Source organism: Anthonomus grandis, chromosome 10, assembly GCF_022605725.1.
Source record: "Anthonomus grandis grandis chromosome 10, icAntGran1.3, whole genome shotgun sequence".
Classification (NCBI taxonomy): Eukaryota; Metazoa; Arthropoda; class Insecta; order Coleoptera; family Curculionidae; genus Anthonomus; species Anthonomus grandis.
Genome location: NC_065555.1, coordinates 21,622,527 through 21,646,582, shown reverse-complemented (window position 1 = coordinate 21,646,582; position 24,056 = coordinate 21,622,527). Strand labels below are relative to the sequence as shown.

The following is a 24,056-nucleotide window of genomic DNA, read 5'->3' as shown; positions in this document are numbered from 1 at the left end:
TGCATATGCAAAACTTAAAAGACAACCCTCGTATTACCCATATAGGTAGTGACTCTGGATTTTTGGAAGGAGGTCTGAATGTTTTTGAATCCAGAAAATCGGGAGACTATCATGAAGACATGAACGCTGAGGTTTTTGAAAAATGGTTTTCGTCCGTGTTGAAGTGTATGCAGCCCGGTTCAGTTATAGTGATAGACAATGCACCTTATCATAGTCGGCGAGTGGAAAAAATACCCACGACTGCTTGGCGAAAAAATGATATAAAAGATTGGTTAAAATCAAAAGGCGATATAAAATTTGACGAAGACATGCTTAAGGCACAATTGCTTGATATTGTTCGTGTCCACAAAGTACAATATATTAAATATGTGGTTGATGAAATGGCGCGAAACAGTGGGGTTACAATATTGCGGTTACCGCCGTATCATTGTGAACTTAACCCGATAGAACTTATATGGGCACAAATAAAAGGCGAAGTGGCCAGCAAGAATACAACGTTTAAATTAAATGACCTTAAAGTGTTATTAAATGAAGCTATCGGTAATGTAACACCCACCAACTGGCAAAAGTGCATCGAACATGTGGTGAAAGAGGAGCAAAAAATGTGGGATTTGGATAATCACATTGAAGTTATTGTGGAACCACTTATTATCACTCCTGGCTCTGGAAATAGTGATAGCGATGATTCTTCTTCAAGTTCTTCTGATGAAACCTCTAATAGAAATTAGCGCGTTTTAACCATTATAGAGGTACAATATTTATTATTTAAAACTTGTTTATTGCAACAAAGTTTCCTTCATTTATTGAACTACATACATTTATAATTTCATTATACCTATTATAAATTAATTATTATTTATAATTTTATTATAAATTACACTAAATATTTTCATTACAATAATCGAGACAATAATATTGAAATCATAATAAAATTATTATGTGCTTAAATAAATAATAATTTATATAATATACTAAAATCACTTTTTAAAAATGTCTACGCCGCTGCTAGCTACGTCTCTCACCGCGCAACCGTCTCGGTGGCCATAATGCTAACGATGAGTCACTGACTATTATAAACGACTTCGACTATAAGTGTCAAATCCTTTACCGGTATGTTTAAATGCTGTCGGGATACCCAGAAACAGCTCAAGTGTATTCGATGGGCTTTGACCATGGGTTTGAAGTAATTTATCAAGGTTTTCACAATATCGGTGATAAAAATTATATGAAATGGGAAGTGAATGATGCAACTATTGAACAAATAGATGAGGAAGCCCAAACGGTAGTTAGAAGGGGGTCGATTAAAAGGCCTAAAAACAAAACCACATGTAAGAAACCTAACTGTGGAATTTCTCAGATAAGCAAAATAATTTGTAATAAAATTTCACTTTAAAAAATTGGATGCCTTTATAAAGTTTAAATTAAAATAAAAATGAGTGAAAATATTTAATTAATTATTAAAAAAACTACAAACATTACTTGACCATGTGCAACTTACCTAAGTTGGAATGTAGCCTTTTTTGTTGGGATTTTTATGACAAAATAACACAGGAAACCCTAAAAAATCTATCGTCTATTTTTTTTAAACCGCCCTAGACAAAACTCTAGATAGGGTATTTCCTTCTTAAATGTGCTCAAAGCCAAACCAGCTGAAGCCTTCAACTCTCAGCTGAATAGCTGAAAAATGACCCATTAATCCAAATCTGTCAAAATGGTTTCCCTCCAGATTTTGCCATATTTAAGTCATCTGTCAACCTTGGAAGCTTACTGAAAATATAGACAACTCCTGCATCAAATAAGTAATACTGTAAGTATGTACCAGGCACAACAAAAAGAGGTCTTAAGCAGAAAATCAATATTTGAGTTTGACAGTTAATTTGATTACAATCCTATTGAAATGGAGATTCATTACACTTGACCTACAATAAAATTATATAAAAGAAAGAGCACCAAATTTTGCTCAACCAACTATTGCAGACATCTCATTCTAATTCTAATCAACGTCTCATTCTAATTTTCAGATCAACATTGGCCAAAGCAAATGAAAGAAACCAGATACTTGTTTAACCTCGCAATGCAAGATCAAGGTACCAACAGTATCAGCCTAGTGAAGATTATGCTTTAAAATTAATTTTTCTACTAATAATTTTTTTCTCTAAATTATATTTATTATATCTAAATTGACATGTTTTTTTAAGAAATGATTAAGGGTGGTTCGTTTTCAAAATAGCAATACATAGCATTACAATAGTTTACAATCATAGTAACATATACCCATAAACTAAATAAACAAATAAATAACTTCTTAGATTCCAATCACAAATCAAAGCGCCAAGTCCCAAAACTCCAACTTAATTGTATTGTTATTCTTATTTTCTAAAATTAAAAAAATATATTATAAAGAACCTTAAAACTAAAAAGGAAAGAACTACATAAAAACAGCGGTCATCGAATTTCTCAAATAACTCACGTGTCACCTCCTCAGTGCAATGAGCGGGTGCCCCATCCAATTGGAACCAGCAAGTGCGACAATCTTCAAGCGTTAAATTTTCCAGAAAATCTTCTACTCTGAGCGCAAAATCTGAAGGTATTTATGTGAGTTTATTGACCCGTCTTAAATCAAAAAAAGCTATTTGATTGTCTTTTAGTAACCAAAAAAATTAAATGTTTACTAATTTTTTCTTGAAATCTCATTTCCTTAACCGCATGTGGATTTTGATTAGCACAAAAATGTTGATTTCTTCTATTAAAAATACCTTCGTTGGATTCTCTTGAGTGCGTGTCAAAAGTGTCTCACAATATCGAACGCGACGTTGGTAATCATCCAGTTTCAGCTGATGCACTTTTAAAAATTTAAAGGGATACATATTATTGTGGTCCAGAATTTTTTGCACAGAATAATAAGTTAGGCCTAAATCATCTGCTGCACTCCGGGTGGAAGCTTGTGGATATGCGTGAAAGTAGGCTAAAACATTCACGATGTTGTCCTCATCAGACGTTACATCAGGCTTGGGAAACTTGTATCATTTTTAAGTTGTGAACCAAATTGTATAAAGTTATTTTGTATTTGCACAAATTTTCTTTTATCCATTTTTTGTAAATTGGGGTACATTTTGCTGAACTTTCTGCATATTCTTGCTACAATTTTGTCACATTGATAAATATGTAGATTCATCAAAACTTCATTTGAATAACTATTTCTTTCCATTTTAATGAATTTTTAGGTCAGTATTTAAAAAAAACACCCAAGGGTATTTACTATTAATTAACTAAATGTAACTGTCAAACATCAATAGCATAGCATTGTTGCATCATGACCTTTCATGGCAACCTAAAGCAAATATGTCAAAATATTCCGATTTTTACAGAAAATTGCTTTTATTTCAGACACCGAACTACTTAGATATAGGAACATGATACCTTGTTACAAGGGGATTTTAATATGTAATTTCCTTTTAGAATATAGTATAATATACAGTGTACAGATGTACAGATACGAGTTTAGAGGAAGATATAGTGTAGGTTATAAAAAACTTACATAAAATCTTCTACTTTTTACATACTTTAGTAGTTACGGAATTACACTTACAGATTACAGTTATTTTACTTCAGAGAAATGTACTTTATAGCTACCTCTATCTTCGAGTATCTTTGCAGCCTTGGAGTCATTAACCAAATGGAAAAAATGGTAAGATTTAAAAATCCTCTGTTGAACCATCAAAGAGAAAAAACAAAAACAATCCCATAACAGATTGGGATTTTTATTGTCTACGCATTGGCCTTTTCTTGAAAAATTTTTCACTCCGTCAAACATTTCAAATCTGTCAATACAACCTATGTCGAATACTCTATAAATAAAACAATTAATATATAAATTGATTTTATCAATGTGTGTGTTGAAATCACTCACTTATAGATATAACAGTAATAAGTAAATCCTTGTGATTCGCTGTAATTTAAAATACATCCAAATATCTGACTTACGCAGTATCCAGTTAGAACTAACATGTTGTAAGCCATCAAGAAATTCCATCTGTAAATAACAATTATATTCATAAAAATAATCAAAATATTTTTTAAATATTTTATTCTGAATACTTTATATTTAAATAAAACACTTATATAAAACATAAATACCTTCGTAAAATATCTTTAGGGCATCTTAAAAACAACCCACTGCCCTCCCATAAATAAATGCTAGCGAAGAAAAGATATCCGAAAGAGGCTAGAGCTGGTCTAGTGACTCCGGCGAATAAAACCATAAATATGGATCCATAATACCAAACTGAGAAAAATATTCTTTTGTAAGTATCCAGCGAAGACCTAAAAACGTTTAAGTACAATATTTTGGATTTGTCTACTATTTGATTAGGTTTTATTACATTGCCTTTATATTTGTGTAAAAAGATAAAGACAGGTTTTTTCATATCACGCGCTTCGATAATTCTGCTTTCAAAATTCTGTATATATTTTTTAAAGTATACACGTCAGGAATATAATCTTTGGATGTAAAAATACTCATTTAAAGGTTCGTTTCTTGCTTAATATTATTACTTACTATTTTTCTGCCTCAAACGCCCACGTATTTACATATTTCCCCCTTTATAAATCTGCTCTGCTGTTCTTTATAAAACTTTGTAGTAGGTTGTAAATGTCAGTAAGAGATACCGATTTTATGTATAATATAAATCATGATTTACTGTAAAGTGACTTATCTAGTCAATAAGATTTTTTATTATTTAAAATTAAACAAAGCATAATAAGTTCTGGTCAAGACTACGCTATACTCGTAGTAGAAGGTAAGAGAGAAAAAAATGAGGAGCCCTTTATGAAAAAACATTTATGCTAGATATTTACTAGATCTCAAATCCTGTACAAATCAGAGCATAATTGTCTTATGGAACATTTGTTGTGATACTCAAATCACAAGAATTTTATAAATAACCAAAACCCCTTGAGAGTATTGTTCGATTAGTATTGGAACGAAACATCGAGAGTATTGTTTTACTCTCGATGTTTCGTTAATAATTTTAGCTTTTGGATAGATGATTGAAACTCTTTAGTCTGTCGTCTAGATAAACTTCGAAGAACTAGCGAGATTCCCGACCTAAACATACCAAGAAAAGTGAGGTCAAGATTTTACTGCGTGAATAACAAGGACGAAGAAATAGATTTATATAGCAAATGCGTTGTATGTGCGGTTAGTACTGGGTCAAAAGGAAAGCAAAAGGTAAGTTGTTCCACAATTCCTTTAAAATAATAGCTATTGATGCCGCTTTTCTATGACCGAGGTACGAAATAAATATCGTCTTCCGCAAAAAATTGGGAAAGGTTAAAATGCGCCAATCTAACCCGGAGGCTGGACTTATAAAGGTCTTTAACCTGATTGCGAAGAAAAATTCAGGTCAGTAACCATACTTATAACTTTTCTCAATTCTCTCTTAATTTCTCAAAGGCAAATAGACAAGGACATAACGAACCTGGCGATTGGCCCGTAGACTAGATAACTAAGAATAGAAAGAGAGAAGTGGTCTTCAGTCACTGGCATTAGAATGGCGGCATATTTTTACAACTGTAGTATAGGTACTTAATCTGTATATTATAATGTACTTATTTTATTTTAAAAAACCCTTTATCGGTAAAACTTAACTTTATCAAGCAATATTTATAGGTTTAAATTATTAAACGAATTTTGCAAATTACCGCAATCGGAGGGTAACACGGAAACTGGTAATATTCTTAGGCCGGTGAACGATAAAATAGCCATCAATGCATTTGTAAATGGGTTACAAAATAACGATTTGTGTAACATTTGTGTATATCATTAAGGCGCAAAGCTATCAATCTCTTTCAGGAGCCATTGTTGGAGCAAAGAACGAAGAGTTGGATCCTAGAAGTTTCAAATCTTTGTACAACGTGCACAATAGAAACCACCATTTTCTAGGTTAATCAAATTTTGGTAGGCAAAATCATTCACAGGGCACACATTAAACTCTACAGGAATTTGTAAAGTTATTTTGTAGAGGAATTTTAATAATAAACCCCGATTTTGGTCAAAATCGGGGTTCTAACCAAGGCAACTCTTTAAAGCACTAGGGAGATGGAAGCAATGCCTTCTTTAGCTGATAAGAATTATCGAACCAGGATCGGCCGGATATATGAGAGACCTAGGTTGGCGCGGAATGCAGTCCGACAATTACACTTACAGTTTTACAATCCGGTTCGTTCATTTCCCTTATGGTCTCTTATAGTGTACTGAAGAATTATTTTAAAACACTCTGCCAGTACTAGTATATCAGTCCGGGCCACTCAGATTTTCAGTTAACCGAGCAGAAGACTTCTTAGAAATCAATATATTAATTTGCAATACCAAATCTAACAGGAAAATATTTTTTATCATTTAATTTGAATAATCCGAATTTTACTTGTCTCGCTGTTCACTAAGTAAAAATACATTTGCACTTTCTGAGATTAGGGGAAGTGCGGAACAGAGGAATTAATAAAGCACTTTCGTTTTTTTAACTTATAACTTTGTGTCGATTTTTTCTAGCATATTAAAGCATGCATTTTTCAGCCCCCAAAAAAGATTTGTCTAGGTCCTGTTATTTACACTTAAAGTCTCTCATGTGATTATTTATATTACATAATGCTGTTAGTCTCGTAATTTGACTACAGATTCTTTTTATCAAGTTGAATATAAGTACTGATTTCATTTTTTTTTGGACCAAACCATTGTACACTTGTAAGTTATGTTTTATGTTAAACACTTTTTTGAGTTATGTTTTCCTTTCTCCTACATGCTTTTAACCATTCCTTCTGCGAATCCTTCCATTGTCAAGCTCATAAATATCTTGTGTGTGGCTTCTATTGTATTTTTACGTAAAGGTAAACAATATTTATACGATTTACTCATCGTAACTGATATACGCAGTCTACAAATAAATGAAATCTTTCAACAAAGACTATATAAACTGGATAAACATTAAAAGATAAAAGATATTTTTTAAATACAATCTTCGGAAATAATGTCACATCTGTGTCTGAACGGGGCTAGTCTGAATGTAGAACTAGAATTTGTACCTAATGGCGGTTACGGCGGTAAATCTAACGTTTTATCAGTTTTCATAAAAGTTTACTAAACTTTTTAATTTTTGAAACGAAAAATAATTTTCACTAAGCTTCTACAACAGTCCTTGTGTTCACAGTTTCCTTGTGATGTAGTTACTAAGAAACAAGTCCACTCTCTCGCAAAGACAATGGGACAAAATTGTGATTTCCTCTATGGATTTATATATTTATGATAAGCAATAATCTTAAACAGCAACACAGTTTTGACTGAGAGTAGCATGATTAATTTCTAATAACCGATACTTTTGTAATTCAAATATTGAATAAAAAAATAGTTGAAAGCTTGAAACCACACGACGGAAGTAAAACCTCTTTAGCTCCATTCATATGTATATTTATGCACAATTTCCGTACGGAATTTCTTCCAAGTTGGTTTTTTGGTCCTGAAGCACCACTTTCATATTCAGAGTCTATATCACTTCTTGCCATTATTCTTATTCCATAATTTCTTATTATTCACCCGAAATTTCACAAAGTATGAACTTTAAAATGAATTTATAATTTAATTCAAAAAATTAATTGTTATAAGAGCATTGTTTGACAAACTATTTAGTTGGTTTTCGTCACTTCCAGTTTAACCGAAAGTGACACTAACTTTCGTGATTTAAATGGGACACTTGGTATATTATTACGTATTTCGATAGAAAATAATGTTCTGATACTCATATACTCAATAACAATGATACCCTTTCATTTGCTACGTTTTGTTTTCTACTCATAGAAAAAAATTATTTTTTTATATAGCATATTGCCAGCGTCGGACTGGTGGCATAAGGGCCTACCGGGCAGAGACCTTAATAAGGCCCAGAAAACTGGGTATATTATCTACCCATGGAAAAAAAACCAAATAAAAAGTTTAAATTATTATATATTAAAACAAAATCAAAGAACATATTCTATTATCTGCAGTATACTATTAAAGCTACGTTAACAGAAATCAGGAACTCAAGCTCTAGTCCTATAAAATTATAACATAAAATGGCAAAAAAACAAAAAGTTAAATTTATAAAAATCCACTTATTAGATAAGAAGTTTTTTTTTGCAACAGCGACGTAGAATTTGCAATTTTGTCAATTAAACGATCATAGTCTAAAGCTTCAAGCAAATCTGCTTCTGAACTTATTATTATAAAAGCTTCTACTAACTCTTGCCCTAAAAGGGACCTAAGACGATTTAACACTAATTTTAATTTGGAGAAAACACGCTCACAAGCAACTTGCGTACAAGATAATGTCAAAAGACACTTGTATACTATACAGTGCGAACGTAAAGGTTGGAATAAATTCATTTAAAATTCAGGGGTATGTTCAAAAAAAAAACGCTCGGACATGTCGATTTTTATTTTTAACTGCGGGTTTTCTTACTATAATTTTATGTATACAGGGTGGCCCAAAAATAAGTTACAGTCATCAACGTAATTTTTTTAAATGTAAACACCTATTTTTTATTTTAGATTTAGGTTCTACATCAAATTCTAAGTACATTTCATATACCATGTCCTATACCTAAACTCGACCGTTGACGATTGAACACAATAAAAGGCTATTGTTGGAAGAGTTATTTATATCAAGCAACCTATCAGTTATTGTTTGGTTATTTACATTTGTGGTTGGTGTTTTTGATTATTAACTTGTCACAATTTGTTGACATCAAATAATTTTGAGTGAATTTAGTTTGATTTAGATGCCTAAGCAAAGTTTTGCTTGTGTTAAGTTTATCAAAAGATAAAATTAAAATTTCAAAAAATGGTACGTCTTAGTGAGCGAGAGCGAATAGAGATTTTGATGATGATTGGTTATGGAAACAGGTAAGGATGCGCACTCAGATGGAAGTCTGTGAAATTTATCATGCCAAGTATCCTGATAGGCCACGTATATCTCAAAGTACTGTCAGTAAAATAGAACAGAAATATCGGGATTTGGGTCATGTCAGGGATAATTAAACGAAAGGTCGGTCAAGTATATCAGAAGAGAAGCAACTAAATGTTTTGCTGACAGTTGAAGAAGATTGCCATAAAACGACTCGCAATATTGCGTTAGAAAATCAGATATCCCAGACATCCGTCGTTAAGTATTTAGGTATAAATAAATGGCACCCTTACAAAGTTCAATTGATTCATGAACTAAATGAAGATGACCCAGATAGGCGTTTAGAATTTTGTGAGAGACTTATGGACTTGTGCCATGCTAATCCACAATTTTCAAAAAAAATTGTATTTTCTGATGAGGCAACGTTTTGTCTTCATGGTAGTGTAAACCGGCAAAACTGCCGATATTGGGCTACTGAAAATCCGCACTGGATGATGGAGTGCCACAGCCAAGTCCCTCAAAAAGTAAATGTTTGCGTGGGGGTGATTGAAAACAGGGTTATAGGACCCTTTTTCTTTGAAGGATACTTGAATGGTGAGAGGTATTTAGAGTTTTTAGAAAATGACTTGGTTCCATGCCTTGCCACTATACCCCGATCCAGAAGACCCGGATATATTAGGTAATTCCTTATGGTATCAGCAAGATGGAGCTCCAGCCCATTACACTCGTCCCGTGCGCCAGTACCTGGATACCGTTTTCCCTGGACGTTGGATTGGTCGGAGGGGTGCAATTGAATGGCCGGCCAGATCGCCGGATCTGACTCCTTTAGATTTTTTTTTGTGGGGGTATCTTAAGTCCAAAGTGTATGTTAATCGGCCAAACAACATTGAAGACTTAAAAATTAGAATAACGGAAGAAATAAGATTGATAGAACCTTCTGTTATCGATAACGTTTTACAAGAATTTCAGCATCGACTGGGATAATGCCAAGAGGTTCGTGACAGCCATCTTAAACACTTAATAAATTAATTAAAATATTTTTATGTATTCTTGCTTGATATAAATAACTCTGCCAAAAATAGCCTTTTATTGTGTTCAATCGTCAACGGTCGAGTTTAGGTATCTATATTATCGATATTAGGTATATCAAACGTAGGACATGGTACATGAAATGTACTTAAAATTTGATGTAGAACCTAAATCTAAAATAAAAAATAGGTGTTTACATTTAAAAAAATTACGTTGATGACCGTAACTTATTTTTGGGCCACCCTGTATACATAAAATTATAGTAAGAAAACCCGCAGTTAAAAATAAAAATCGACATGTCCGAGCGTTTTTTTTTTAACATACCCCTGAATTTTAAATGAGTTTATTCCAACCTTTACGTTCGCACTGTATACAGATGACTATATGCTCCGACATGCAAATTATGTTCAAGAAGTATTTTTAGACAACAATGTAAGCAACATGCACAGTTTTTCTTTTGTGAAGTTGGCGAAGTTTTATTATCATCATCATCAGATTCGGACTCACTGTTTTCTATTTCTACATAAAATACCTCTGGTAAGCATGACGAATCTTCTGTCAGGATTTTTAGATCCTTAAAATTTTTTGCAAAATTAATCAGTTCTGTTTTAATGCAAGAAGTAGGTAATCCCGACAGTTTTGAAATTTCCTCAAAAACGCTATTATCTAAACGATCAGTTTGTTTTACTAATTGCTCAAAATTTCGCGGATCAAAAAAGTAAAAAGAATCATAAATGGTTTTGTGCTTTTCAAATCTGTTTTCTAAACTTTGTGTTACCCGATTTATTATTGCTTTACATGTCTCAATTTCAAAAGCTTTGTAAGGATCCAGCTCAGTAATTTTGGAAATTTCGTCGAAGGCATCTTCTTCAGGCATTTTTTTTACTTTTCTTGTTCTATGTACCCGAAAGTTCTCTTCAATAAGTGTATCCTTTTCTATAATACATGGTTTCTTATTTATTAAGTCAATAAATTTCTTTAGCTTTGAGCAGGCTGGATAGATGCATAGCTCATCGGATATATTTTGGTGCGATCCGAAAATTATTTCCAAAGCCCTTGCTTTGCTCCACCAACGGGTGTTACAAATCTTTTTTAAGGTTCTAAAATCATTAAGTTTTCCACACTGAATCACGCTTATAAGATTCAGAAAAAAAGACCGCAGTGCGATTAAGAAGACCAAACAAATTTTTACATTTAATTACGCATTCTGTTGTATCACATACTACTAAATTTAGGACGTGGGAATAGCACCAAATGTATACCGAATTATTAGCGTTATTTTTGATATGAGCCTGTAGTCCGTTGTATTGCCCAGACGTGTTTGCGGCTCCGTCAAAGGAACAGCCAATAACATTAGCGATTTCCAAATTCATTAATTTAAGTTCTTCATTTAAATGGTTGTATAAAGCCAAACCTGATGATTTTTTAAAATTTATCAGAGATATCAAACGTTCATTTACTTTGCTATCATAAACATATCTTGCAATGCATGGTACAAAAATTAACGTCCCTCCAATAGATGTAGAAGTGAAGTATAGCGGGTTAAGGACAGAAATCAAACCTCAAGATTTGAAATTAGCCGACGTTTCGACGTTTATTTACGTCTTTTTTAAGGCCGAAAAAGACACAATTGGTACAAAATGGTGAAAGCAATAGTTAAGAAACCACCCAAACAAAAACACAAATAAACGGAGACTAAAGCATAAAAGTTAAAATTAAGACGACTTACCAAATTTACACTAGAGGTTTACGTAACAACTAAAACACGCAGCACAACCACTAAGTAAAACCAAAAAAAACACATAGCATAAATAAACTAAAATTGGCCTATGTCACAGAATGATTCACAATAAATAAGTAGTACGTATAGTAATTATAGTAAATAATGGCACCTTCTAAGTCAGTGTTTAGTAGTAACTGTACGCAGAATTTGTTGTTATAAAGCAGAAATGATACACATTCTTTTTATGCCTGTAAAATAGTTTTAATATTACCTGGGCTCGTTGAAAATTTAAGTACTTAACAGTTTGGATTTATACAGCTTTAAGATGTGATTATATTGTGTACTTAAGCCCTGAGTATCAGTTCGGTGATTAACAGAATTATGTAATTGGATGTGTATCATTTCACTGATATTGCGTTTAATATAGTGCCTCTCTCTATCAACTATGCTAACATCATCAAAATTGAAGTTATGCCCTGTGGAAAAGTGATGTTGTGTTAAAGCGGTCTTTTTGTTCATATTTATGACTCTACAATCATATTGATGCTGCTATAGTCTGTTCTTTAACTGCTGCCTAGTGATACCTATATAACACTGTTCACAATTACGACAAGGTATACGGTATACCAAACCTGAGCTTAACTCAAGGGGAGTACGATCTTTTAATTGGGAAAACAATACACTGCTTGAGTTTATGTTATAAAAAGCCAGATTAAAATTGTAATTTTTTTCCCGGATGTGTCGTTGGATTTGTTCTGAAAATGATTTTACATATGGAAATCTGAAATATGTTGTTTCTTTACTCCTTACCAGTTGTGTATCTGTTAAAAGTTTAAAATTGTTGATAACTCTATTTACCAATGGTGTGGGGTAATTGTTATTTCTTAAAAAACCTTTAATTTTCATTGTATTAGATTCATGATACTTCGGGCTACTCAATTTATAAGATCTAAACAATAGGTTTTTAATAATTCCTATTTTGTTTGACATTGGATGTGATGATAGGTAATTAATTACTCTGCCTGAAGATGAAGGTTTTGTGTACCAATTAGTTGTTAAAGCCCCATCGGTGTTCCATTCTACCATAATATCCAAAAATGGTATACAATTATTATTTTCTAATTCCATGGTAAACTTAAGCTTGTCATGATAATCATTAAAATGATTTAAAAGTTCATTTGTTTTGTTAGATGGGCACGCCAAAATTGTGTCATCAACATATATTTAAATGAAAGCCAATTTAAAAGGTAAATTGGGAACTATGTTAGTTCCCAAATTTGCCAAAACTGGGCTGGCAGGGTTGCCCACAGCTGAACCATCCAGTTGTTGGTAGAACTGACCACCGAAAGAAAAATAACTGCTATCGAATAAATATTCAATAATTCTCAGCAAAAGACTTTTAGGTATATCTGTGTAAGCGGATAATAATATCTAGCTGGTGTGATTGATTTATTGAGTGATGATGATGGAGATGTCACTAGGTTTTAGTTGTTACGTAAACCCCTCTAAAATGTAAATTTGGTAAGTCGTCTTAATTTTAACTTTTATGCTTTAGTCTCCGTTTATTTGTGTTTTTGTTTGGGTGGTTTCTTAACTATTGTATTAATAACTATTGCTTTCACCATTTTGTACCAATTGTATCTCTTTCAGCCTTGAAAAAGAGGTAAATAAACGTCGAAACGTCGGCTAATTTCAAATCTTGATGTTTGATTTCTGTCCTTAACCCGCTATACTTCACTTCTATATCTTGCAATAATAGCACCACTGTTCCCTTACACTTACATCCTGAGTTGAATCAATTTGCACTGTGGCCTTTCGAATTTCTAAAAATATTTTCTGTTTCAAAAAAACTAGATAGAATAACTTTGTTAACAAATGTTTTACTAAGAAAAGTTAAATAAGACCCTCTACCTTGTTTGTTATCATGTTTTCGACAAGAAATTTTATTGATATGGGTTTTCATAATATTGTCATATTTTGCTAGCAACAAACATAGTTCAAGAAAGTTGCCACGGTTGATTTTAAAATTCGTAGTAGCTAATGAGCTGCTACTTTCTTCTTTACCTCGATACGCAAGGTGTTGCTTGGAAATAAAAAGAATTATATCAATGATTCTTTTTACGATTTCTCTGTTATTAATTATTTCACTTTTTCTTTGATTAACCAGATCAACATTTATTTTTACCTCGATATTTTGATTGCTTATTGCCCTAAAGTAGGCTTGCACAGATAAGGAATGACCGAGCGACTCTTCATGCTCTTTAACACGTTGAGTTGAATGCCGAAAGTCGCTCATTCCTTCTGAACTAAATGTTTGTGTATTTTTAACATTACTAAAAACCATGCAAATAGAGCAGAACAGCTTATTTAATTCCACAGAATAAGACAACCAGTTTCTAACAACGAATTCCCCGTTTGGTAATTTTCTCTGGTATAATTTGGGATTAAACGGCAGCTTAGGATAATCGAAATAAGTGGGTTGATTTGGATGTTGTTTAACAAAATTTAGCTTTTCTTGTACTGTTGCGTGGGTAGGAGGAGAAAAAAATTGTATTACATTATTTGTCTTAGTTGAAATATCTGTTAATTCCATAACGTCATATTCATTTTCCGATAAATCCGATTCTGAATCCGAAGAGTTTGAAGATAACAAAGCCGAAGCTTCTGATATTTTATAAGCCGAATCTGTTGAATCCTGAACATCAGGCTCCAAGGAACTATAGTTATTACCTTTGTCTGCAACTACACTGCTATGATTGATGACATTTTGGCTACTAGTAGGTAAAGGCTCTTTTAGATTAAAAAATGACGTGATGTTCATGGAGGATGCTGATGCAGTCTCCATAGCTTTTTTTCTTTTAGTTTTTTTTTGTGAACCGGACAAAAACTGATTTTGCTTTTTTAGGGGTGGTTCGGCTTCGGACAGTTCATCGTTCTTGCTAGACATTATTTTCTATCCTAAAAACATGATGACATTAACGATTAACACATACAAATCTTTTAAATAGGCAAATAACACGTAATAGAAAAAAAAATTTAACTTACTGACTTGCTTATGGTACACTGTACAGCAGAGACACCGTCACACTTTCACACTAAACCTTCATAAAAATTATTAACAAAAAAAACTGCAAGGAAAACTTATTCAATACGAACAGAAATAAGTCTCAAACGTAGTGCATACGTAAACATACACACAAGTCGCCAGGAAGCGATCGCGGGGAATCCCTGGCTGGAGGCTGGGGATTCCCCGCGATTTGTTTCTCTTCTTCTTATTTTTTAATGGCTTATGCTTTAATGGTTACTCACTAGGGGCAATTTGCCAGTCTATGTGTAAACTTTTTGTTGTTCTATGTTTTTGTGTTTTTAATAGTTTTAATAGGGGTCCTTTTACATTTAGAAGGTGGGGGCCTACCGGGCAAATGCCCGGTTGCCCGGCGGCATATTCATTTTCTGCCAACGTAATAGATCCTTCGGCTGAAGTCGCAAATGTTCGAGCCTACCGTTTGCAAAATATGATTAAATTGGACTATAAATTGGACTTATAACGTTGGCAAGGCAGATTATATTCCATGCCGCCCAAAGTATACGATAGTTTATTTACATATTATTCACTTAAAATTTGGCGGTTAATGTACGGTTAATGCCTGGTAAAAATTGTTTAAAAATTGACCATTATGTCTATCCAGAGGCCTCCAGAGTACAATTATTTTGATGTCAGCCAAAGTGAATTCAGAATTAACATTAATACTGAAGAAGAAGTAGATGTAAGTTGTTTTTTATTATTAACATAACCTCACCGGTGAGGAACACATAGCTATATGTTGTACTGATTTTATACACATATGAACTAAATTTCGGTTGATAATGTAATAATGGTTGTTGGAGCAGAAAATAAAAAGTTAATTTTGCAACAAAGAGGCACAAAGTTAAATGACTTTAATGCAGAGGAAAGGCGCCTAATTTATGATAACTTTTTGTTGTTATCGATTAGAAATTCAAATTAAGATTGCAGCTACAATTGCCAACCGCCCTTTATTTTAAAGGATAGTCCTTTATTTGGAAATTTAGTCCTTTGACCTTTAAAAGGGTATTAAAGGGCTATATATATATCAATGTACTGTTAATAATTTTTAATTTAAGCAACTGGCGCTTCTGAGGTTAGATCGCCGGTTAATATTATTGCAACAATATTGTGTTACACATAGTGGTTACCAAGTATATCTATACAATAAATTTGAGAGATAATTATTCGAGTGATTTTAAGACAATAATATAAAAGAGGAATCAAATCGTTCGTTTTTTATGATATACAGCGCGTTAAAAAAAATCTTCAAAAAATTGTTTTTTGTAAATATCCTTTACTTATATAATTTTGTTGTAAGATCATTTGTAGTAATAAGAGACTAATTTTAGATCTAATTTAATTAAATTTATTAAGTCCAGTGGCGTCTTAGAAAATGTATTTTGTATATTTCTTGGATTAAGCACCTAAAAATAGATTTTTTTGAGTTTTAATTTTCTTTGATGTCTTGCTTTGTTTTCGAGAAAAAAATCCACTTAAATGCATATCCTCAAACCATAGATCGGCTTATAGAAGAGATGCAAATGTTTAGATGGATAGCCTACTGTATATCGCAGAGCGCCAGCGCTACAAAGTTCCACAGAGATTTCGGAAGCTCAACTTAGATGGCATTAGAGATACGATATACTTTCCGAAATTAGAAAACTGTGTGAAATTAGGCGCCTTTTCTTTAGTACTGCGGTTAGTGCTTACAACGCACGCTTGCATATAGGTAGAATGTTCATTTGTCGGTCTTTAGTGAATTTTTTATGCTAATTTTTTAAATTTTGCAATAAGTTTTTACTTTTTGTTTTCTCTTTTTTTTAAGTTTACAAATTGTCATTAGGCTTATTTTTAAATAAAGAATATCTCAAAAAAATGGTTTCGCTAGAAAATGAAAAAAAACTACTTTTATCTCAAGGGTTAGGTATATCATGTTTAAAACACAGTTAAGTTCATAACTTTATGCGATTATCGACTCAGAAATTGATATAAGTATTAGGTATTACAACTTATATAATTTTTTACAGAAATGGGTAACTGAATTAGGAAAAATAACAAAAGTTACTTGGCGAGCTACGACGACTGTTAGAACACCTTTGAAAAAATCTAAAAAAAACATATTTAGACGCTATTACCATTGCCATTTCAAAGTTAAACAATCGCGTACAACAAAGAAGTCTCGTAATATTGACTGTCCTGCCAAAATGAAAATTGTATTAGAAAAGCCTATGGATAATGCAAGTACATGGTCCTGCGTTGTAAATTTTTATGAAGAACATAATCACGCCATAGAAAGTGGAGCAGCCTTGTTGAAAAGACCTATAGGCAACGAAACAAAAAAATATATTTTTGAACTTTTTGAGAAAGGACATTGTACTGCAACTGCCTATCACACATACACTAGTATCAAGATGGAATAAATAGGCGACAACTACGAAAAAATTATTTTAGACCGGCATTTTCTCCTGACCAAAACTGATTTTTCCAATTTATGGGCTGAACATAAAAAACTATGGAGAACGAACTGGAGAAGCCATGCTCCTAACTTTAGAAAATAACTTAATGAAAAATAAAAGTACTCTTTCTAAAATTATTCGTATTAGTGATCATTATGCGGTCTGTTTATGCACCAATAATGCAACGAGCTGGTCAGTACCTTACACAGGCCTCAGAAATTTTATTTGTTGATGCATCAGGAAACTGCGACGTGCAAAATCACAAGATTTACTTTTTTGCAACGCAGTCTCCAGCAGGTGGCATTCCAGTTGGATGTATCATCTCTAGTAGTCAGAAACAAGAGTTATTTGATGAAGCAGTTGAGAATTTGAAGGCAATCATGCCTCGAAGAATTTCTCCAAAAATAATATTAACTGATGATGACCTCAGTGAAAGAAGTATTTGAAAAAAACATTGGGCACAGGCAGAGCTTCTGCTTTGTTCTTTTCACGTGTTAAAGGCAGTATGGAGATGGCTGACTGCATCGAAAAATCTGATCAAAAAAGATGATAGGCAAAGGCTGTACAAAAACTTTAAGGACATATTGACTTCAACGTCAGAGTAGCAAGTGAAGTTAAACATAGAACGCTTCTTCAATGAATGCAAGTATCCACAATTGGCAATATACATTCAGAATATGATAGATACAAAAATTCATGCGTGGTGCTTCTATTATAGACAAACACTAATGACTCGAGAGTCGAGGCTCAGATACTAATAATTACGTAGAGGTTATGTTCAGGTTGTTCAAGGATATTCCATTAGAAAGAACAAAAGTCTTTAATCTAACACAGCTAACAGATTTTGTTATTACGAACTTTGAAACGTATTACAAACAGAGAATACTTAATATAATTCTAAATAGAGAACATCAAAGTAGATTAAGGCATTTATGCCCTGACGAGAAAAACGTTTCCTTGGATAAAATAAAATGTTTAAATGTAACAGAGTATATTGTTCAGAGCTCTTCAGATTCCGGTGTTCACTATTTTGTAGATATGTTATCGTGCATCTGTACTTGTTTACAAGGAACAACTGGAAAACTGTGCAAACACCAGTCTGCAGTTATAAAATGTTTTCATGTTGTTGATGTAGTGAGTACGTTAACCACTACCACTAAAAAAATTATGTATGAAATTGCAACCAATATGAAACCTTTTGCGCAAACATTTGCCCCACTGATTTTGGAAAAATTGAAGAAAATTGATGACATTGATATTAATCCTATCTGTACCCCTCAAACTACCGACATACAAATTATGCAACAAGACTAAAAAGAAAATCTGTTTCAGGAATATATAATTATAGAATATAATAATAATAATTATAGAACAATTATTAGTGTTAACAATATATCCGAAGAGAATGTGAAAGACGTCAAGAGAGATCGGAAATCATTAACGAAAAAGTAATGGACCATTTGAATAATGACCCAGTTAATTTTTATCCAGCAATTAAAACGTTTCTGCATAATTCCCAGGTTTACGGTAGAAGTTCTGGTTCTTTAATGTCAGGGCTTTACACAGCTTTCAAATATCAGGGTGTAAATGCGAAAAATAGACAATTCGTATCCAGAAAAGGGAAGAAAATTGCTGTGCAGCCAACTTCTGTTGCAAGAAGAAAAACATCAATCAGTGGACGCAGAAATTTAACAGGTGGAAGAAAAGTAGGATCAGTGTTTGTTAAGTTATTAATTTTGTTAAAATGTGTATTTTGAGAAATTTTAAATTATTCTTATATCACTTTTTGTTCGTTTTTTCTTCAGATAATTACTGTCTATTATGCATCTAATTCAATTAAATTATTCAAATTATGTCTGGTGCTTAGACAGACATAAATTGCCAACATCAAGTTGCGATGCTCATAATTTGCCAACGCTTTACGGCTCACGGGACGACTCCAGCCGAAGTCGTATTACGTTGGCAGAATATGAATATGCTGCCCGGCGGGCCAGTCCGACTCTGATTATTGGGAATAACTACTTTTGAAATGCGGTTTCTTTTTCCCAATAATTTGATATGATTATTTCTTAAATCGGTTAATAAATAAGCCCATAAGAAGAAAAAAACTAAGTCACATAAATAAACACATTTAATTAATAAAAATGGCATAGAAGGCTTTGATTTCTTGAATAGGAGGCTGCGTTTTGATGCGTTCTTCAAACCGCAATTATTATTTAAAAAAACTTGCCGCAGTTTTTTGAAAGAATTTTAGTGTTTCTTGATATTAGAAATGTTTACCAATGAAGAAAAAGTTGATATGCCGTACTTTACATTTCCCCGCATACGTACTTTCATTAGGCAAGAACGAGGTCATTTCGAACAATACATGTAAAAAGTTTTATATTAGAATAAATTATAAACCTAATATTTTTTCTGTTAACCGTTTGTGTGCACCCACGTTATGTTAGATAAATAAAATAATAAGTATTAAGATATCGAAAAAGATCGACAAAAAAAATATATAAAATTATTGGGAAGAAATCTGCATTTCAAAAGTGGTGTTCCCAACAACGTGCTATTTAAAGAAATAATGTAAAGGCCAAAAATACTGGTTTGGAAATTTTAAATAGATGTGTAAAAGATTTAAAATAAAGTAATAAAATACAATGAATATTATTTATTCGTGATTACTTGAATAAAAATTTGAACTTTCCACGCATTCATACCATCCTATTTTGAAATTTAAAAAAATCATGTTTTCTATGAGTATAAAACAAAAAGTAGCAAATGGGGTATCATTATTCTCAGAATATTATTTTCTGTCAAGTTACGTAATAATAAACTATTTATCTCATTTAAAATAAAAAAGTTAGTGTCACTTTCTGATAAACCGGAAGCGATGGAACATAATAGAGTATGTCAAAAGATGCTCTTATAACTAACTATTCTATCGATATACCAAATTTCATTTGATTAGTTTGAAAAGTAAAAAAGTTATGAAGGTTCTCTATTTTCTGTGTCACCCGGTATATATTCCATGCACTGGCTATGAGAGGAAGAAAGAAAGAAAATGCACGGCCCTCTCTTGTTCCTACAGTAATATACGAACCGTAACTCTCTCTTGCTATCTTCATTAACTCATATCTCCTTCTCAACTACCGTTCGCCTCGCCTGATCCAACTTTTCGTAACGCTTTCGTAACGCATTTGCCAACTCAATCGTGCGTATATAAGGAAGTTATACTACTATTCTTAGTTATAGAACTATTTACATCTATGGTTATACTTCAATAAGTTCAGGCTCGTAAAGAATAAAATAGCCGATATGTAGCTATATAAAAAATAATCTTCTTACCTTGTATAAGTAACGAAATCAGGCACTGGATTTTTAACATTGGTATCCTCCAACTTATAGGACACATCATCATTAGGTCCATCCGCTTCATCAGGATTATTTTTTTTATATTTATTCTCCTCTAAAAAGACCAACCACTGACTGGAAATGAATTGTAAGAGCATGTAATCCCAATTTAGTTTATTCTTTTTCGGTGGATGAATCATATTGCTCAGGTAGCAAAACTGTTGGATTCGCAAAAGAAAATCCGTTGAGGTCCAATATTTAGACATTGAACCTAAAATACTGAAATTAATGGTGATTGTTTAGGCCAACACGAAAACTTACTGTAGAAGTTTTTGGGCCACCAACTTAATGTAATCGTATACTGTAATGGAATAAGGATGGAAAACAATAGCAACAAAATTAGCCAAAATCGTTTAATCCAGATTCTTTTTAATGAGAACATTATTAAAAGCCAAATCATGGTAGCAATGGATAGCGCATCCATTCGAGCTGCTGTTGCAAAGCACATGTAAATAAATGTTATCTAAAGTTTAAAAAAATAAGATTACAGTGAAGTCATGGCCGACAACGCGTCAAAATAAGAGCCGTAGTAAAAATTAAGTAGCACAGTATAAAAATGTGTATTTTTTAAATATAAAAACAATTTCTTTCTCTAAACAATAAATATAGGTTACAGTATTTCAGATAACTTCTAATGTCTTTCAAAAAGTGCTGGGAAGTTTGAGACTCCATAATAAGCAAACTATGCTAAGAGAATTCTTAGGTTCCCTCACTTGGCTGATATTTGTTTTTTTCTGTACTACAAGTGCTACTTGCCTATATCTATGTTTAAAGTGAGGCCTTTTGTTTTTATTTATTTCAAATAATTTTAGTTTAAATATATTTTTATGTTCTAATAATAATCTCCAGAAAACTTAAATTTAAAACAGATTTCAAGTTTAATGTTTCTCTTTGAACATATCATTAAGACATTAACGGTAAACGATAACTACATACTGTGTAACTGTCGACGTTTTTATTTTATTTACTTTAACAAAGGTCTCTTTGAGAATCATAAACGATTTCTTTAAATTCTATTATTTTGTTGAGTTGACTAATTTTACACTTAAATAGTTTTGACTTCAATGATTAGCTTTATTGAACAAAATGAAAAATTGCTTTATTTTGACGACTCGTCTTCTAAGTTAAGGTTATAAACTATAGTTGTAAAATTTAATACTATTTATTACCTCACATCCGAATTTAAAAAATATATTATCAAACAAATACTTCAACATATTCCCGGTACTGTTATGACAATTCTCGCTCGTCACTTCTGGGAACATGACGTTCTGAGTGATCGGAGACTCCATACCGGAAATAACTCGTCTTTTATATCGAAGCGAAATAATCCGGTCTAATGTAACGAAACCAATAAAAATGAAACACCACATTAGTTGGGGGCCATCAGCATAATCCGGGCCATATTGAGATTGGTGGAACCCCACCCAGTCAGCTGTATTGAGGGTGATATTGTATTCTTTACCATTCCTTGCCTAAATAAAAATAATTATAAAAATATCTCTCTTTATATTAAAATATCTCTCTTCATTTAAAAAAAAATCTAATACAGTCCCGAAAAACCTATTACTTGCAAAGGTAATTGTTGGTACCAAAATTCCCCAGCGCTAGTGAAAAAAAATATTTTTTTACATAATTCACACATTCATCATCAGGGCTGTGACTTCATGAAAAGGACAACTCTACTTAAACGAATATGCAAAAAAACTGGACTATCGTTCCACAAGTGGCTACCATAACTATAATACAACTTTATAGTTGTATAATAGTTATGGTGTATAAGAAAAGTATATCAAATATATCACAAAATAACAGTACTTTGTTTCTGCAAATTTATCAACTAAACAGAACGTACATCGCCCTCTAAGCATTAAGGTCCGAATGTCATTAACGATGAGACGTCATAGCCCTGATGATGGTCTACGAATGGCTGCCGAAACCGCTAAGCAGATGCGAAAATATTTCTTACGCTGACTACGTGTTTTTGTTTCATTTAACTTTTCCGATAGTCAATTATAGCGTTGCCATGCTGCTGCCATCCTGCCAAGAATGTTTCCCGAAAGACAAGAAGTTTATAGTCATCTAGTGAGGCATCTGAATATGCGTTATGGCTCTACTTGGAACAAATCTACCACACCCAGTTAAAAAGTCGGTGACAAAGGCAGGGCCGTCCTGGCAAGAATTTGAAGTTGATATTGCAGGTTTGGTTCGACTGGCATATCCAGATATCTAGGAAAGAATCATGGAACGTTTGACAGTTAGAAAATTTCGGGATGGAAATGAGGCAAGGCTTACTACTAGCATATCCACCTAAGCTAGTAGACGCATTAACAGGGCGTTTGAATTCGAAGCTGCCAAAGGAGGCGATTGGAGGACGTAGTCTCTAGGATAGGAAGTTAGAGTGTTGGAAATGTGGCAAAGCAGGTCACATAAGAAGGCACTGTCCAGAAGGCGCTAGTTTAACTCCAAGCAATCCGGAAAATTAAAGAAGGTCGATGCGAAGGGGCGCTCATCGACCTGTATTCAGCAACCCATAGTAAATACCGCCAAGGTCTTAATCGCCAAGGTTTTAATCTCTAAAATCTTTGATATTAAAACGAAGGGAGGTCGTTTTGAATGGCTGCGTTGATCGCCAGATCACAGATGGTGAAATAGTTATGTTAGAACCTATAATACATGATGAGGCTGTTGGTCGACGAAGAGTAGTCGAAAAGACTCTTGTACGTACTGGTAGAAATATTGCTTTGAGAGTACTGAATGTTAAATCATCATCCTATAATATTAAAGAAGGGCACGGAGTTCGAATACTGCTCTGCAGTTTCAGGAATACTTCGACAGTTTGCAACTCTAGACATCAACCGGAAAGCCATTCTAAAAATATTTTCATAATATAAATTTCAGTCATGGAGTTGCGGTTAGCAAAGCAAAGGTCGAGACCATCAAAAATTGACCGGTTCCTAAACCCTAGCATGAGCTACTCAGCTTTTTAATATTATTAATTATTATTATTATTTCCTTATTACCGGTGCTTTAGATTTCTTAATATCGCAAGGACTTTGACCAGGCTGAAGAAGGAGAACGAAAATTGTCCCAAAACTGTCGGGAAGCTTTCGACCATCAAAAGAGGCTCTGACAAGCGCACCTATCCTGAGCTATCCCTTACCTGAAGGAATATTTGTACTGGAAACTGACGCTAGCACGCGAGCAACGTGAGCATAGGAGCTGTGCTGTCTCAAATTTAGAATGGCCAAAAAGAAAAAATCACTAGTTATTTTAGTAAGACGCTGTCCACGCCAGAGCGTAACAGATTTTTTGAATTTTAATTTAATCAGAGGTTTAACTTTGATATTGAACACCAAAGAGGGAAAATGCAGCCATGAAAATGCAGACGCTCAATTAAGAACACCCTGCTCAGCGGACTACAGTCCTTGTCAGCAGAGGAG

The 24,056-nt window shown here is 33.0% G+C and overlaps 1 protein-coding gene across 3 annotated transcripts in view; it reads right to left on the bottom strand.

Annotated features, from left to right (window-relative positions):
* LOC126741170 (piezo-type mechanosensitive ion channel component-like) overlaps window positions 1-24,056 on the bottom strand; it is a 213,716-nt gene that overhangs the window by 100,237 nt on the left and 89,423 nt on the right. For all 3 annotated transcript variants that reach the window (XM_050447517.1, XM_050447518.1, XM_050447519.1), the window contains 6 exons: window positions 21,783-22,088; window positions 20,875-21,076; window positions 20,548-20,824; window positions 4,138-4,323; window positions 3,911-4,033; window positions 3,634-3,848 (listed from right to left, as the gene is read on the bottom strand). In XM_050447517.1, coding sequence (XP_050303474.1) covers window positions 3,634-3,848; window positions 3,911-4,033; window positions 4,138-4,323; window positions 20,548-20,824; window positions 20,875-21,076; window positions 21,783-22,088 — 1,309 coding nt within the window. The remainder of the gene's footprint in view (window positions 1-3,633; window positions 3,849-3,910; window positions 4,034-4,137; window positions 4,324-20,547; window positions 20,825-20,874; window positions 21,077-21,782; window positions 22,089-24,056) is intronic.